This window comes from Pararge aegeria, chromosome 1 (assembly GCF_905163445.1).
Source record: "Pararge aegeria chromosome 1, ilParAegt1.1, whole genome shotgun sequence".
Taxonomy (NCBI): Eukaryota; Metazoa; Arthropoda; class Insecta; order Lepidoptera; family Nymphalidae; genus Pararge; species Pararge aegeria.
Window position 1 is genome coordinate 10,716,107 of NC_053180.1, and position 18,344 is coordinate 10,734,450.

The 18,344-nt window shown below is 36.5% G+C and overlaps 1 protein-coding gene across 1 annotated transcript; it reads right to left on the minus strand.

Moving 5' to 3' along the window:
* Nucleotides 1–1,646: 1,646 nt before the first annotated feature.
* LOC120626918 (beta-1,3-galactosyltransferase 5-like) lies at nt 1,647–18,246 on the minus strand. The gene is made up of 3 exons (XM_039894724.1): nt 18,018–18,246; nt 3,657–3,940; nt 1,647–2,790 (listed from the first exon to the last, which is right to left on the minus strand). Exons 2-3 carry the CDS (start codon nt 3,888–3,890, stop codon nt 1,873–1,875), a joined length of 1,152 nt encoding a protein of 383 aa, XP_039750658.1. The 5' UTR covers nt 3,891–3,940; nt 18,018–18,246; the 3' UTR covers nt 1,647–1,872.
* Between the last annotated feature and the right edge of the window lie 98 nt (nt 18,247–18,344).

The following is an 18,344-nucleotide window of genomic DNA, read 5'->3' on the forward strand; positions in this document are numbered from 1 at the left end:
TATTCTAATATAATATTTGTAACTACAAAAGGTTTGTCCGTTAGACTACGTCCCCACCCTTATCTAAGCGTGACGTAATCCACGGGTCCTAACTTAGCTGCTAAACTGCATACCTAATAGAATTTGATGATATTATGATATTTCTAGACTATGAATACAGACAAAGAAAGTATACTATAGTCGTAAAAATATAATAGGCCCGTTTTGACATTTGTCATCGCGACGTAACTAGTTATGGAACCATAAGACTCTGTACTCGATACTCACGATAAATCAATTCAAGTTTGTATCAGTACTGGATTGATATTATTATGTATTGTAAAGTGTTCGTTCGTTCAAAGTATTCCTTTAACTTCACAACCAATACGCGTAACTGGCTGTTGATTATACGTCCACTTTTCAACATGTTGAAACAGAGTTAGTACTATATAAAAACAAACACAAAAATTGAGTCAAATCACTATGTTTAAATTAATGTCCAAAATAGAAGAGCCATAGTCAACGTAAAAGTAAACAATATATATCAATATTGTTTACTTAAACGAGCGCACAGTCAACTTTACAAGATGAGGAACGAAAAACTGCGCAGTGCGCGCGGGGACGCTTCAGTCATGTGCCGCTTGGTCAGATACATCAACTCAGACTCATTATTTAGAACCCATTTTGAGAACCAAGCTCATTCGTTGCAGTAAAATAACTACACAATATATCATTTCGATATTCAGTAAAAAAAATGGTTACAGCTCTAGTATACAAAAAAAAAAGACTGAGAACGTAACTGTTTTCGGAACGTTTCGCAACAATTTTAAATTGCATGCTACTATGAAGTAAGCGCAAAAAGAATACTCGCGATATATTCTTTCGTATTATTTAACTTCCCAAAAAAATTTACGTATTTTTTAAAACACTGTATGTAATTGATTTTTATTTTTTTGTTTCTTTCAGTTTCGTTCCAAGTTACATTCTATGGTCTTGCACAAATGTCAAAACGGGCCTATTACATTTTTACGACTATAGTTACTTAACTAATATCATTGATTGAGTAGGTAATTGTATCATTGATTAAATAGAAAATATTTCGGTCCGGTAAGGAGCCTTTGTTTATAATTTTAATATCTTTACAAACTTTTCGAGCCAAATTAATGGATCGTTGGTTTAGCTACGTGAAAAATCGGTAGAAAATGATGTAGCCTGTCGATTTTGGAGCTAAGTTTTAAGTCTGTCAATCCCCATTTCCTGGAAATGAGATCCAATTTCATTTGCAAGCAAAAGTTCATAAACCAACATGTCAGTAATAACTTTTGGGTACTTATTTGCGTCTGTTTGCTGCTATCAGTTCTCTATTTCACTCTACCATATTTCTATTCTTACAATAAAAAGCAGATCTTTAAGAGAGCTCAAAAATTGTAAAGTAAATATAAAAAATAATTAAACACGGAGTAGGTATAACGAGATGCACAGATAATGTATGAACTTTTGTTCTGTTTCGTTCAGATATTCCTTCAGTTGCATCCTCCTATCGGTCTAGTAATATCGCACACGTTTGACCGGAGCCACAGAAAGTTATTTGCTTATTACAGAACGCATAGTTATTAATTCAAAGTATATATTTCATTTAATAATGTCAAACCTTTTCGCTTTTCTCATTGCTTTCACTGTTTAACGCATGCTAAACGGTAATCAAATCAAATAAGGATTTGTGATGATATGTACCTATGTACATATATCGCACGGGTGCGATATTTTCGAGCTAACTTAATAAATACTAAGGGTATCATTTACATTAAAGTCAAGTTGCTTCTCGGAGATTCCAAATGATTAGACGTGAACTCCCACGTCACACTGAGCAAGATCTCACGGACGAGATCGGCGCTAGCTAGCACATTTCGTTTTTCCGTCCAACAGCTTACGCCAAAGGTCGAATTGCTCATGGTATTGCACCATGTGTATGGCAATCCCGCGTTGCACGGCACACGGGTGGGCAGCTACTTTCTTATTATAAAATTCTGCTACGTGTTGTCGCTTCATACCCAACCGTGCCCCAAGTACGCCCGTTATAAAAACATCTTCGAGTCTCAGGTAAGGTTCGTTTGGGGCAGCCTCTAAAAGCGGTCTTATTGCGTCTGACGTTAGCAAGTATGCGGGACCTGTCGCAAAATCCGGAAACACTTTTCCGGGAAATTGCAGTGGAGAGACATAATACTTTGATTTCATTGTACGCTTTGGCAACGACTTTCGCACTACTTTGCCCCAAATAGTGCGCGTAACGTTTTCGTGCGTTGACACAAAGCGTAAGAGACGCGGAACGTTGATGAACATATCGTCGTCGGTTTTCAACAGCCGCGGAACACGCGGACAGTAAGTATCGGCCCACTCTAGCATCGACAATGTTTTGAGCGTCAGATTGGAATATGAATCGAATGAGCGTCCGATGACAAGATCACCGTACAATGCATCTTCAGCTTCGAGAGCGGCACGCATGGATTCCTGCGGAGAACCGAGGACGAACGCCAAAGCGACGTCGCGCCGCGCGGCGTAGTGCCCCCATGTGAGTCGAACAGCATCACGGGCTATTGAATGGGACGGCGCTGATGTGACCAAGATTAACAAGCGCAAATGTGCACCGAGCGCGGGACACAGCTCGGGGTGGGGTTGCTCGTGTCCTGCCACGTACAAGTCACGCGTGAGAACAACGCGCGGGTCGCGGCGTGGCGTTGCAGCTGTGGGGGCGGCGGAGGGCGCTGCCGTAACGTTGCGTACTGATGTGCCTGCGTGCGGAACAATGCGTACCTGGAATGAAATAAATAAAAGTATAGTAATAGTAATCATCAAGTTAAACTGTATATGCTTATTAATTAAAACTTGCGACGTTTTATTTTCATCCATACAATATACAAAGTAAATGAGACATAATAGACTGATATGCCAATTGGTATCAGTGCGGGGCAGTTTTTCGTCTTCAGTGAGTCCCAAGGAAAACAAAATCTTGGTCAAACTGCTGTGCCTCTCAAAGACGCAAGAGGGATAAGTAAGGAAACCGATCTCTCGGATTAGCCTCAAGAGCTTGGTGGATACCCGGGCACCGGTGCGTTTTCAGGATATCCAGTGACTCTAAACATACGGCTATCTATCAATCATCTAATCCAAAATCTCCAGATCAATTAGTAACAGCTAAGTATAAAGTAAGAAGTTAATAGAGCTGTCCTTATTGATAGGGAAAAGTGGGAAAAGTATAGATACTAATGTGTTTAGTGTGCGCCGAAGAACTAAGAATCAAATACCAAGTATCCCGATCTCTTGACCCCCCGGCAGTCATTTTCTGGAGGTTATTATAAATATATATCATCATATCAACAAAATGATGCTTAATGCCGATATAGGTCATTTGTAGAGGGTTCAAATTACTCGCTATACAGCTGTGTCTAGTGGCTGCAAAGCTTTCGGCGCGGGATCACCATTACAGCCAACACTTAGGGTCTCCAGCATCAGGCTTTGTCAGGAATTCAGGTTCTTACTCTCGTTACTACACTTCTCTAGACTTGATAACGTCAATATACGCCCTATTATGGGCAAACCCTCCCTGTGGGTCCCTGGTTCAGTCCAGCAGTGGATTGTCATAGGATATTGATGATCATGAATCATTTATCGAGACTTACCGTAGACTCAATCTTGGAGGGTTCTATCTTAGATGCTTCTAGTTTCGTCGTGTCAGCGAGCGGCTGCGACGGTGGCATAACATCTGCAGCGACGGGTACTGCTAGTGCGGGTCGGGGGCGAGGCGGCGGCGCGGGCGCTTGTCTTGCCAGCAGAAGCAGCAGCAACGCCGCGAGGGCGGTTAGCGCGGCGGCGTGCGAGCGCCGCAAAGTACCGCCCGCGCCTATAGCGCCCATCGCGATCAACCAGTCGACCCAACCGGAAACAGCATTTCACACGATCGCGTCTGAAAAATACAGATATATTTGTGCTATATCGATCAACGTAATAATGCTGAACGACTTATTTTTACACGTTTGTATTAGCTTCACCTGTATGTTTGTTTGAATGTTTATGTTTGTAACCGACTCCTTTGGACTTGATTTTAAGCCTCTTTCCAATTTGCAAAATAAGATTTTTATTAATTTACATAGTTTTCATCCATAGTCGATAAGGCAGGAATGATGTTTATTTCAATTTCCAACCATTATCTTAAGCCGATTTCTCTAATACCTAATAATAAATTTGATGGTGAATGGATGACTAGTTAATTTTGCTTTTCAGTTAAAAACGCCTACCGATCGCCGTGATCAATAACACCCGTCCTTATCCTTGAATAATGGATAGCATATATGCAATATTTTTTCTCAATATCCTATGACAATCATTTCGTAATTCATTGAGAACTCAAAACCTTCACAGCGTTTATATTATTTGTTTGGTAAATAAAAATATAAGACGTTAGGCACGAGTTTCTTAACATACGTTCATTTATTTAATAAAAACGCAAACGTGACCATATTACAGTGTAATAGGTATTATCACATTCCGTAGGTATGCGTGTCAAGGATACCATTATACAGGATACAGAGATATCTCCATTTTCTTCCTGTCAATATCACCATAGAGGTAGACGCTGGGGTTGAACATTGATATCTAATTTCTTCACTGTTAAATCTTCTTGGTCGTTGGTAGCCTTTACGGCCTATGCCTACCCTGTTAAAAATCCATTTGAATACTTATTCAACAGCAAGGTGAATAGGGTGGTACGGAATGGAAAATAAAGAAATTTAGAGAACTAGGCTATCACCGCTTTTCACTATCGTAGTAATGTAGATTAATATAACTAGCGTTAGCGACGCAGCAAATTTACACTTAACACTTAACGCCGCGGTATTTGAGTATATATCTAATTTTCATTCTGTATAAGCAAATAAAACTTTTCACACCTACCTAACCTTCGTCTATTAATTTCCATCGAGAATTTTAAAAAAAACCGGAGTTTCTTTTCTTGTATTTCCTCTTGCACCGAGCACAAGGTTCATCTGATCATGACATTACTCGGTCACGATCAGCCTAAACATACCCTTGTTTAGCAAGATGCTGAACACGGAATCCTCATTAGTTGTTTTAGTAAATTAATTGATTTTATAGAGGCCGCAACAAGGTTTCGCAAAAACAACAAATTCAACAAACCTGTTGCAAGTTCAAAAAATAATCTGGGTATTTAGTATAATTAATCTTAAAAACTACTTGCCCTGGTTGAGTTTTTATATTCCTTTCAAATCACGTATAAAAAAACGTAAAAAGAAAATTAGCAGTGGCAGAACGCAATTTTGAAATATTATCGTCGCAAGATTGCCTCTCTCTACAAGACCCATTTCGGAGAGCAAAGGTACTCAATTACTATTTAATTCAGTACCTCCCACACCTTCTAACATCGAACTGCGAAGCGTCGTAAGGGTAACAAAATATATCCTTAACCCGCCACGTTTAGTATCTAGAAACTTCAATCACATTGCAGTCAGAAACGTTGGAGATAAATAAATCAACAAAAAAACATGAAATTTAACAAAAACAATTAAGTAGTTACCTACAAGGTCTTGCTTAAATGCACGAAAAACCAGAACCAGTACTATTTTTAGGATTAAAATATTACCTATATACATAAGTAACGATGAACGGACAAGCAACGCAAGTACCGATTCAGACATCAATTTGTTTTTTTGTATAATAATGATAACAATCATTGATACAGGATTATCTCAGAATTGATGCATATCCACTCATATTTTTTTGTCTATCAAATTAATGAATAAATCTCGAACTTACGATAAATAATACGAACATATGGATAAAGTTTAAAAGATTTTATAATTACGTTAAGAGTTTTAACAGAAAAGCCATGAGATGAAACTTAAAATGAATTTGAATACGCTTTAATTTTTGTGGAATTTAAGTGACCGGAAATATCTGTAATGTCTTCACTGGTCTGGTCCCTTGAGATTCTAAGCTTTGCGCGACAAAACATTAGGTACCATACATTTTACCTAAAGAGATATATTAACTCATATATTAATCAGATGAATATATATTTACCATAAATAATAATAGATTCCGATATAGAGCTAAATAGCCTCGAAGGTTTAGAAAAAAGACTGAAATCAGAAAAATTTTAGGCTCTAAATAAGTCTCATAAATGGTTTACTTTTGTACAACTTTTGTCTTGATTAAATGGAAATAAAGGGATAACAGATATATAAGTTAGATGACTAATGTTTGTTATTGGAAGCCAATCAATTCCAAGAAAGCAATCATGAATATGAAAGTGAAACAAAAAACGCTGGGCTGATAATAATTCATCATTCAAATCATGAATCAGGCATTTAAACGAAGACCAATACATAACAATATCTATTTCGTAAGGTTTGTTGGAAACAAATTTTACCCCATGGCGATAAAAAAGATATGTGCATAATAATATGATTGAACGGAAATTTTAATTGTAACATTTAACAGCGATGTTACATCGTCAATGTTAAACATGTTATCAGATAGTTTCGCATTTCAGCTAACACAGATGCCCGCAGGGGTTTTTGAGTCATTCTCATAATAAACGGTTTTAAACAGTTATCACTTAGTGAAACTAACGAAATTTTTTGCGATTTCCTAGAATATTACAGTTAAGAGTTAAAACCATTAACAAGGTTTAAAAATATTAAATTACATTTTTCACTCGCTTTTAGCACATACAACGTGTAACCGAATTACGAAATAATGTTGAAGGATGCATAAGTATATTTTATAAGGAATCACCCTGTAAAAATATTAAATCAAAAGAAGCATATTAATTATTTTTGCATGCAAGCTAATTCCAATCATTCTTATTGTTTGCTTATGACAACCCTATTGAAAATAAAAGACCCACACGCGCGCTTAGTACCTATCCTACGCGACGCTTATCCATTAAAGTGACAGGAGTCACACGACTTTAATTTTGCATGTGATGCATGTGTTTTGATTAATTACCCGCCCTAAGGCTGTATCTGATTTCTTTCAGTAAAAATTATGGCAATGGTTTATTCAAAAAACTATTAGGTTTTCGGTTTCTCAGATAAGTCTCAGAGACAGTACATAATGTACCTCTAAGTCAGCCTGTGAAGTATTATTTCGGTTTTCATTTAAACGTTGTATAGTATATATAACACCCTCCTTGACGCAGCGGTGAGCGCTGTGGTTTTAAGTGGGATTGGTTGGTGGAGATGGTTCGATCGATTTTCACTGGTCTGGTCCCTTGGGATTCTTTAGCCGTGGGTTACCACCTGGGTTCGATTCCTGGCAGTGCAATTTGGATATTTATAATTTCTTAATTTTCTTTGGTCTGGGCTGGGCAGCTTCAAACATAGCTAGTCCCGACGCTCCGTTTAGCGTTCCGGTACGATTTCGCGTAGATACCTTTGAGGGGTGTGATGGTTTTAATATAACTGGCATACCCTCAAACGAAATATTACCAACCGAAACCATGAATAGGGTCTACGAAACCAATCTAGATTTTATGAACAATTATTGTATGAACTTGCCGTCGAGGGGTTCCAATCCTTAATCACCGAAAATCTTCATACAGAACTTCAACGAGCGAACGAGCTTGTGATAAGTTAAGAATTGACTGGACATGGAGTAATATCGCCAAAAATCGTTTCAAACTAATTGCCCCTATTTTAACATGTAACAAGTAGATACTGTTACAACGGAGAAAGGGAGTGAAGGTGGGGGATAAGTAATGCAAACTAGTTGACGTAATCAGAATAAGCTCCATTCTAACTTTATCAATTATTACGATGGTTCATTATCCGAAAAAATAAGAATTACTTGAAATAAAAGCGCACTTTCCTTTATATGAATGCCTCGTTGGTCTAGTAGTCGCCAATTTTGACTTTGGAATACGTTCCTTTGTTCGATTGTGGTTTTTTCTCTTAAAATCTTACCGTGACTGCCCTGGGTTAGGAAAAAGCGTGGCACATGCCTGTACCTCCAAAAGCAAGTTAAGCGTTCGTTCCCAGTTATCACCATAAACATGCGACAATGATCGTTACGCCCACAACCCCGTAGTGGAGCCACATAGTGGCTATATAGTCTAAAATCCTTTACCCTATGAGATATAGTTGGACATTTAAAGGACAATGTTGATGATAAAAACATCGAACCTGCTATAAGAATTTTGGTTTACTGATACTAAAGATAGCTAATGTGTACATGTGTGTAGTAAAGGTGTGTAGTATTGTATTAACCTTGGGTTAAAGTTCCCATTTCTTTCACTACACATACAACGCCGCTTGTATAAATTGTGTACAAAATATCTGCAGACATAAATTTAGTGTGGGCGATGTGAACAATGAAGCCGAACTGTAATAAGTACTAAATTGAGTATCGTAATAGCTGATTGTTAACTCATATTTGACTGGTTGTACTGGTATTAGATAGCTGGTAGGTAGGTACTCTATTTTTTCTTTGGAATATACAGGTTACTTGGTTACTTGTATTCAAGCAATAGTACTCACATTTTTTATTTCAGACATGCTCGTATCACTTGACCTGAGTATGAATGAGCGCCTGGTTATGAAAAACGTTAAGAATTCGACTCATAATCGTTGTTATGCCATGTGGTGACGACGGATCAAAATACATCTGTCACCACCCCATTTCTTGCCGCGGGTGTCGTACGAGGTGACTAAGGGAACATAACCGAGAACGGGCAGCAGCGCCCTCTGTAGTATCTACTGCAATCACCAACCAGCTTTCGCTTTACGCTTTTCTCACCAACGTGTTTTTTAAACGGTTTATAGTTATGGCAGGTTGAACAGAAAATTTTTTAAAGTAATAATTAACCAAGCAGATTGCCCACCCGATGGTAAGTGGAAAACCATCGCCTATAAACAGAGCTTTTCTAAACAGTGCATGCAAGGAACACGTCCTGCAACGTATCGCCCTGTGTCTATCAACTTGAGGCGTAAGTAGGTGTTAAGCCGCACTTGCTTGTTATTGAACCGGCAGACGCGCCCTTCAATTAATACTTTCCCAGAGGAGAGTTCTGCCACTAAAGCTCTGCCACTATTAATTGGGTTTGTTTGCAGGCAACAGCTATTTTGTAGTGGAATTTAAAGAGCCCATCCCAAACGATTCACTGATAAGGCGAAATAACTGGATGAACCACAAGACATAAGTCAGAGAACGCAACTGTAAGAACTGATCAATATCACGATAAAATTGATAATTAATCCCCTTTCCGATTCGAGCACGCCACATCTTATTGTAATTTACCTTGCCATAAACAATAGAAAATTGCAAAACATTGTCGTACAATACGACTTTTTAGATAATTAATTCCAACGAACAAAGGAAAAACATGATAAGAGGAAAGTGTGAATTTTTATTATACTCAACTCGTCCGGAAATTCTAGAAATTAGTAACAGAGGCTCTGGCGGTTTTGTGACACATATACAGAGATAGCCTAGTAAGTAGTAAGGAAAACAACCTGCACGGCTTGATTTCTCCATAGGTTTCGCAAAGGCTTGCGAAGTCTAGTGATCCGCACTTAGCTAGCATCCCATCAGATCAGCACAATAGTGGACACCATGATAGGTTGATAATGATTATCAACCTATCATGATCAATCATTTACATTGTTTACCAAGTCGTTCTAGCGAAGAAACTAATAGTTTTTATTTGGTTGAACTCAAATACGAAACTAAACTGACAGACTTCAAAGCAATACACAAATATAAAAGTTGTCAATATTTCTTAAGTTGGACACACATCTTTAAATAAGATTTGTGAACCTCGTTTAAGTAACTAAATATTTTGTGTTGTTTAAAGTTTTAGTTTATACAATCTTCTTTGGCGAGGACTAAGCTGTCACGATCGCTGTTGGTAATTTTATTAAATTACGTAAGAAACCTTAATTTTAACAATTTTCTTTGTCGGCATTAACAAAGCTAGTAAATGAGAATTTGCGTCGTTACAATCTTAATTCTTAAACATATTTAATGTTATGCGTCCCATATCATACGTCATTATTATATGATATTCAATAGTTCAAGTCACGAAGCGCATGTACTCATATCAAGGTTACGGAGTGGTATTGCTACTATAAAAATGATACAAATTATACAAGTTTAGTAATCAAATTAAAAAGTTAATTTTCACTTTGTAGCTTGATTCCAAACACCAGTATTGACAATCGTACATATATATTATAATACAGACCGGAACGGCTTGAAAAGCTTTAAGACCGGAAAATGTATACGTAAATACCATTGGGCCTGGAAAGCTCCAGGAACTTATAATATACAAGTGTGACAGTCAACGTGTTTGCATCTCAGCTAGGAAGCCATGCTATAAATGTACAGATGCAGGTAGTTGGTGAGTCAGTGGTGGTCAGAGAGGTCAAGGCCCTACCACTCGCTCCTAACGGCAACCACACACATGCATAGAATACCTGCGCGGCCATCAACGCCCGCGAGCAATAACAAGCAATGGCAATGCTGAGTGAATAATTGCGACGATTCATGTTACATAGATTTTTTACACTTTTTACAACATCAACTCTTTATGGAGCTCTAAATATGTAGCCCAGTAGCTTTAGTTGAGGCAGTGGTATGGTTTCTTCTTAATACTCTTTTAAAATGAAAATTCATGTTATGTCGACTTTGACACTTGTAAGTTAAAGCCTATTTACAGCTCTATATCCTCGAGCTTTGCATTGGGTCCCACATTTTCTTTATGTTTTACTACTTTCGAATCATAAAAACCAACAAATATAAACACAAATTCACTTACGCATTTGTTAAATGAATTTTGAATGTGGATTAACACGCAATTATTCAAGTCGGACGTAACAAGCATCAAACACGTTTGTTGAACAACTTCAAGGCTCAATCCAATTATGTATTGGTACAAATTCGGTCGTTGAACATCGTCACAGTTCATATGAAATCGATACAAAGCATACCACACTTACTACAATACCCAAAGGTATTATCCTATTCTAAGTTTGAAATTCTATCATGATCTTTACTACGTCCGTAACAAGATTAGTGGTAAATAATGGTGACAAAGTGGTGTCACGTTTTTCCGTAGTAATTGTGTGGTTATTCCAGTGCTCAATAATAATTATTGACTGATCAGAAGAGTGAATTCTCTAAAAGGGCGCAATAATTGACACTTGGCAGCGTGCTATATCAATTTTTTATATGTTTCCGTTCATTCTCCCTAACTTCGTCCATTATCTTAACTTCATTCTACCATAAAGGGATGTCTGTAGGAGATCGCTTAAAGCGATGAGACCGCCTTTGCGCATTATATATATATATATTGCTATGTATTTTTTTTTGTTTTTGTTAGTTCTTGTTTTCACTTTTAATTTGTGCAATAAAGGCTTTATCCATCAATCTATCTATCTATCTTCCCCTGATGATGTACTCAAGAAATAATCATGTTTGGACTACAAACCTCGAGGTGTTCCTTCGAATTCCGGGGCGCACAACGAACATGACTTGCTATACTCCTCGTGCGCGAAAATGAACTTTTATCGAGGAGTATAACAAATTAAGCTTCATGCTCATTGTACTCGTATATCATGGAATACCTCAAAGTTACGCCTGCTTTCATCCAATACCGGGGCGTAAAACATATTGTTAGGTATTGGGATTGTCTGTCGGTAGGGTTTATTGAGGAATTGGCGATATGTCACCCTCGTGCCTCGGAGAGGTTAAGCCGTCTGTTCCAGTTATTATGACTAACATGTGAGAATAAACAGCAAAGCCCGACAGCCCGCATTGGAGTATGTGACCAGCGGAACACTATACGTTAAGAATGATTATGATTATAAACTCGACTCTCCAGAACTAGCTTCTTAGTGGAAGTTGAATAGTATCCTCACAATTCAAGTCACGCGAAACCGCCTAGCTTTATATATATATACAAAATGCATTTGAAAAGTATTAAGTTTTCTGGATGGCAAACTCGCGACCGACTTAATCGCTCAAGCAAAAACACTTCAGGGTTGAAATACTGACTCTACATTTTTTCACAAGGCGGATATCTATCTCGTTAGTAGGCTCAAAGCTATAATGTAAGATATTTTTGCAGTACTATGAGCTACTATTACTACTAATGAGCTAAACAAAAACTATTCTCACCACCAGGCAGCGGTCGCTGTTGATTTGAATACGAGTTAATTAACTAACTCAAATGAGGAGGATCAATTCGACACGTCTTTTTAATGTCATTTCAATGATTTCTTTGAGCTTTGTTTGACTTTGATTACGTAACTCTTTTGTATAGGAACAATATTGACTTCACATAAAAAAAAAAATAGTGAATTAAAATACTGAAATGGTTTAAAAAAAACTAAATCAACCTTACAGCAGTTATAAATTCAAAATTCATTTATTTCAAGCAGGCCTAATATAAGAACTTTTTAAACGTCAAGTGTTTCTAGTGACTCTACCACCGGTTCGAAAGGCAGATTCTTCCGAGAAGAAGCCGGCAAGAAACTCAGCAGTTGCTCTTTACAATCATCATTTTACAATTTAACAATCATTGTTCTATCTATGTGTGTGAGATGAAAGCGGAGTGGCTTGCGTTGTCATAAAGAAATTCATGCAAGGCAACCTTGTCATTAAGAAATTCATCAATAGTATAGTAACCTCAATGTATTAAATGTGTTTTTATACATTCTTTAAACTTATGTAACGATAAATCTAATATTACCTTCGGTATCATGTTATAAAAGCATATACTGAGCCCCACAAAGGTTGTCTGCACTTTTCTAGTCTCCCGCAGTCAATGAAATACTGAAAGTTTACGTTTGAACTTGGTGGAAAGTCTGAGTATGATCTCCAAAACTGACGAAATTTATTTTATTTTCATTAACATTACAAATTCATTAAACTTAAATGAAACTACAAATAACAATTACTACAAATATTAAATAATACAACTAATAAAATTTCAAATGAAACAGATATCATAAAAATCGACGGAGATTGATTGCTATTAAAAAATAATTTATCGGCATCGGAAAGTTATTTATTTTGCAAAGGATTGCAGACGAATTTTATAAGGATAAACTACCTACGTATATCTCTTTTTTTAAATTGGATCGATCATTTTTTATTCAATTTCCTATTAGTCAACGGCACCGTCTCACATCTCCGGGCTAGTTTTTGCTACTGCATTTACAAGTACAACTACTCGCCGCCTTCTCCAATACACGTACCTACATGACATTGCCACTGCAGAGGTAGACGACCATCCACTACGTCAGTCAATCCAAACAGGTTTACTGCGACGCTAAACAGACCGGTGAGACATAACTAACTGAATGGTAAATATTACTAAGTTATTTATACACCAATCGCTTTTGTCCGCGACTTCATCTGGATTAAATTTCTGTTTCTGATACAAGAACCAACACATAACTATTTGGAATCAAAAGTTTTCTATTCCCCGGCTCTGTAACGTGAAACCAGGAGGGGCAGGAGGTCATAAAGTTAGTTAAATGAAGTTTCCTCAGGTCCCCCTGAGGGTACTTCATTCATTGAACATGAAAAAATATTCCTCATTTATTATTTCAGTATCATTATTATTTTTAATATGACTTTTAGTGAAAATGCAACCGTTGCACCCTAACACTATGCACTGTCTTTGTTTTCTTGTATTGTTTGTTTGACTTTTGTTGCAATTAAATTATTCTATCTATCTACCCTATCTACTTATCTCAAATATCTACGTATCTACACCCTCATGTACTTGATATTCTATGGCAACCTCCCGTCAGATGTGATTGCATTTAAGCACTGGTGTAATAAAAAAATATACCATCATCCTCCAACTTTTAATGCCTAACTCTATTGCTTTCAATACTTAGTCTAAATAAAAGAGATGGCTTCTTCTTTTAAAAAGGGTTTAGCCTAAGCTAATCTAAAAGCCTAAGCTAAATCATTTATTGTTCTTCCCTTGTTTGACTATCTAGACTGATCAAAGCAATAGCAGTATGTTAAATATTAATAAACCAATAGTATTTTTTGGGCTTCAAGAAACTTTTGGTTTTAATTATCCAAAGTTACTCTTCCGGAGTTCGCTACACTTTTTAAGAGTTGAGTAAGTCAGAGGGGAGTCGATAAGCAAGAGATCGAACCTAAAGGCGCCTCCTGCGAGGCCAAACAGGGGAAAACAAACAGATAGGACTGAAATTTTGTATCTATAATTCTATTAAATCAACACGAAGTGCCACATAAACAAAATTACCAGCGCGCGTCGGCTCTCCGTAACCCGGCCATTCTTCCTGATTGACCCACCCTCTCGTATGATATCCTTTCAAAAAAATCACATAAATCCATTAGGTACTTCATGAATTAAGGATATTAAAACATATCGACCAGCAAAGAGGGAGTGTAGTTCAATACTAATATAGTGATAAAAGGATCGCGTGAGTAAATATTTTACCTAAATTTGGCAAAAAATGTTGTCCTTATAATGAAACATTAGCATGTAAGTATGAGTTATTAGTTACCTACTGGGTATTGTAAAGGTTTTCACGAAGGAACAAGAAATATTTAATAGGCAAAGTATAAATAGCAATTGCTTACAGGGCGCAGTGATGTGTTATCAGATTCGATCGCACAAGTTATTTTGCACTTGCTTATAGTCTGTAAATGAACGTGTCTCAGTGTCTCGATCATCGAAAGCCGATAAAGTTTCGTAACCGAAAGTATACGTACTATTTACTAATTTGAAGACAATAGTTAAAAAGGCTAGAGGCTGTACCTTTCTATAACATTTATGCATTTCATGTTTTATTTTTTTTTGGTTTTTGAACTTTCGTAACATTTTTGATGCTCCCAGGACACGGAGAGCACATTAAGCCGTCGGTCCAGGTAATTATTCCTTGCATGTAATGAATCGTTACAGCATAAACTTAGTCTTTCTGTCCTTTGGAGAGTGATGATAAATAGGTATGTATGTTATTTAATTGCTATACGTAAGTTAACGGGGGTTGCCCCTTTCTCGCTGCTACTCAAGTCCTTCGCAACATAGTTGCTTGACAGAGATCGTTTAGCAGCGAAAAAGCCGCCAATTCTGTTCTGCCAATTGATTCTGTTCGTTGGTCACATCTTTAAAATTACAAATAACATGATAAACAGACGATCTTTTAAAGCTACAGGCTGCATTTGACTCGAGAATATAAACTCTGCTTTTCTGACTGTCAAGATGCTCACCAACTTTTAACTGATCTGGAGTTTATTATTAATGAAAAGTTACTTAATATTAATATTGATCGTTCTGCTTTGGCAGTATTCTTGTTTTTCCGTATGTTTGAGCAGAACCGGTATTAGTTATTTAAATTTCGAAGCGGTGAATAATGTTCCTAGCCCACATATCATGGACAACCGGAAATGTACTGTCATGTGCCGGTTTTTACAACTAGAATACGGGCAAACCTCTAACCTTTGAAATGTCACACATATTATTATGAATATTATCAATTTCTAGTTATTTACTTGGAATCATAAGACCTTGGAATTTTTTTTAGAATTTTGGCTTAGTTAAACATACTTGGAATTGGGAAAGAGGAGAAGCAACTTACTAAGAGAGTTAGTTGGGATAGTTTGATCGGCTACTCTGCGGAAAAATAAGGCTCGTAAGATTTTTATCGCAGGAATTTATTTGCACTTGTTGGCGAAAACGTCGCCTATTGCTTGAGAAGATACACTTTTATGAACAAAGAATATGTGAGTAGTGTGATTCTTTATTGAATATCAATTAACTTAACAATTTCTTTGCGTTCCCGTGTTGTTATAACAGATCAGAAAACCACCCCTCCTCTTCCTTTGAGTATCAAATGAGGAGACTAGGCTAAAGGCCTTTAGCCCAGCAGTGGTCAGTGGACTATTATAGGCTATTGATGATTAAAATATTCTTAGAAAATGCAAGAATGAGCTTAATTATGAAACCCAGAAACTTAATTAAAATAATAATTATAACTTTTTTTACATAATTAATATGCAATCGATCTCATATCGAAGGCTCACTTTACTGACGGTCATTATTATTTTTAATAAGTACCTAGGTGCTTTTAAAACGTATAATTGTAATAAGCGATAAAGCTAATTAACGAATAGCTACTTTCGATTTGGTTTAATAATAAATTCTAGCTATATTATATTATTTAATGTTTTTATCAAAGAACAAAATATATATTTAATTTTTACACGCATTAGTACTAAGGCATACCTACTGATTTATTTATTAGATTTATATAAATATTATTGAATACTCCAATTTACGTAAGTAATACATATAGTTTGTGGGCTCAAATGGTTTGCGCGTTTGGAAAGTGGCCGCCGCTTCATGCCGAAAGATAGGGTTCGAAAACTCGACAAGTACTGTACACCCTTAGTGTACCTATATACTCGTATGTGTACCTACCAATATTGATGTGTAGTGATTCGGTTTAAAAAAGCACTTCTTCTTGGGGCAGTCACTGAGCAGGGCACAAACTACCAATGTCACGTTGACTGTTGCCAATAATTTATTGCGATCGCCACTATGAGTTCCCTACCAATACCTACCTGTTGCTGTTCAACAATGAGTTCAAGTAGAGCTTGGACAGAGATTAATTTCTGCTCAATTAAGCGTTTTGAAAGTTATACATATAAAGCAATATTGGAGTAGGATAAGGGATATAGTTCAAGAACCAGATGACCAGATCACTCCTAGATTAGCACTTTTACCTCCGTCTTAGACTGCATCATTAACCAGCTGCCCAAGTAGATTACAGACAATTTACTCAAAGTAATGGTGAAACACTTACTCAACTGTTTACAATGAAGTTTGAGTAAAATGCGTATGTCCTCTTTAAGTGTGGTCCGTGCAAAATATCTTCATCTTCAAAATTATAAATAAACTTTTAAAACAAGACCACTGAAATCGAAGTTGGTAATTTTTTTTGTATTGTACATTTGGCACATGAATGAGTTCAGTATAAATGTTATGTTAAGTATGTTTTTTATAAAAAAAAGTTGTAGAGGTTAAATAAGCCTATAAGAAAGTCAACAACAACATTTATCTACATCTATGTCAAGGTTATTTCACGAATTAACACTGACTTCATAAAGGGGAATCTGTGGGACATGCCTTTTAATAAATTTAATACACATGCGATTAAGACTTAGTAAAAATATTGTTAGCTCTCCTAGAAAGTTTTGTGCTGTGGATCATGAGGTGTAAGTCATATGAGAAGATTATGTATTATTCTATGTTTTACTTAATAGTGAAGCGTAACACAGTGATTCTCAAATTATCCATGTAGTGGTAACAAAAATAAGTTAATGTGAGTGTCAAACCAAATCCTCTAAGCAAAGGCCTTGAATGATACAAAACAAAGGCTTCAATGAAGCATGACCTGTCCCAAGAATTAGGACCATTGTTAGGGACTATACAAAATGAGAATTGATGACCATGTTTTATAATTTGTTCTTACAGAGAAATATAAATCTTTATAAACCTCACAAAAACAAAAACTAAAGATAATTTCATACTGTTAACTGATGCTCAACTAACCCTTAATTTTGTTTATTAATGAAAAATTACGTCAACAGTTACGAATGGGTAGGCAGCTTTAATTGAAGATATATAAACATACATAAAAAAATTGCACACAAAGTATGTCTATGCCAACATACTAACGTAATATTATAATCGCTATGTTGAATAAATCTATTATCAGATTCGAATAAGATTGAATATAGATTTAACTTATTACCTAGCAACAAAACAAGCAGCAGGTGGTCCACTAGGAGCTTTTTTTGGAATCGTAAATAAAAATGTGAATGAACTTGAGTCCTAACGAAAGCCCTACTAACATGCAACTTAAAATTATAATTTGAGTTAACAACCTTCCCAAGAGTAATAAAGGCTAAGCATGTATAATGTTATTTAATTAAGTATACTAATTATAATTAAAATTGCAGAAGCTTACCATAATTTCGTAAGGAAGCAGTAATCAGTGCATGGGGCCAGGCAGGACGTGAGATTCGTAGACAGCGACTGATTTTGAACAATCCACAGGCTACGGTTACCTATATATATGTAAATTATTTTGGGAATCTACATTCCCCTGTTATAAGGTTATGGCGCAGATGCAAGTACCGCTTTATTAAATAAAATAAATATCACAGATTCGCGGACAAGTAATACCGAGTAAATGAACCGCGCTCACTGACTGACTGGTGAATATTTTGCATTTTTTACGTTGAAGACATTGACAATGACAAATGCATGTGACAACTGACAATCACTTGACATT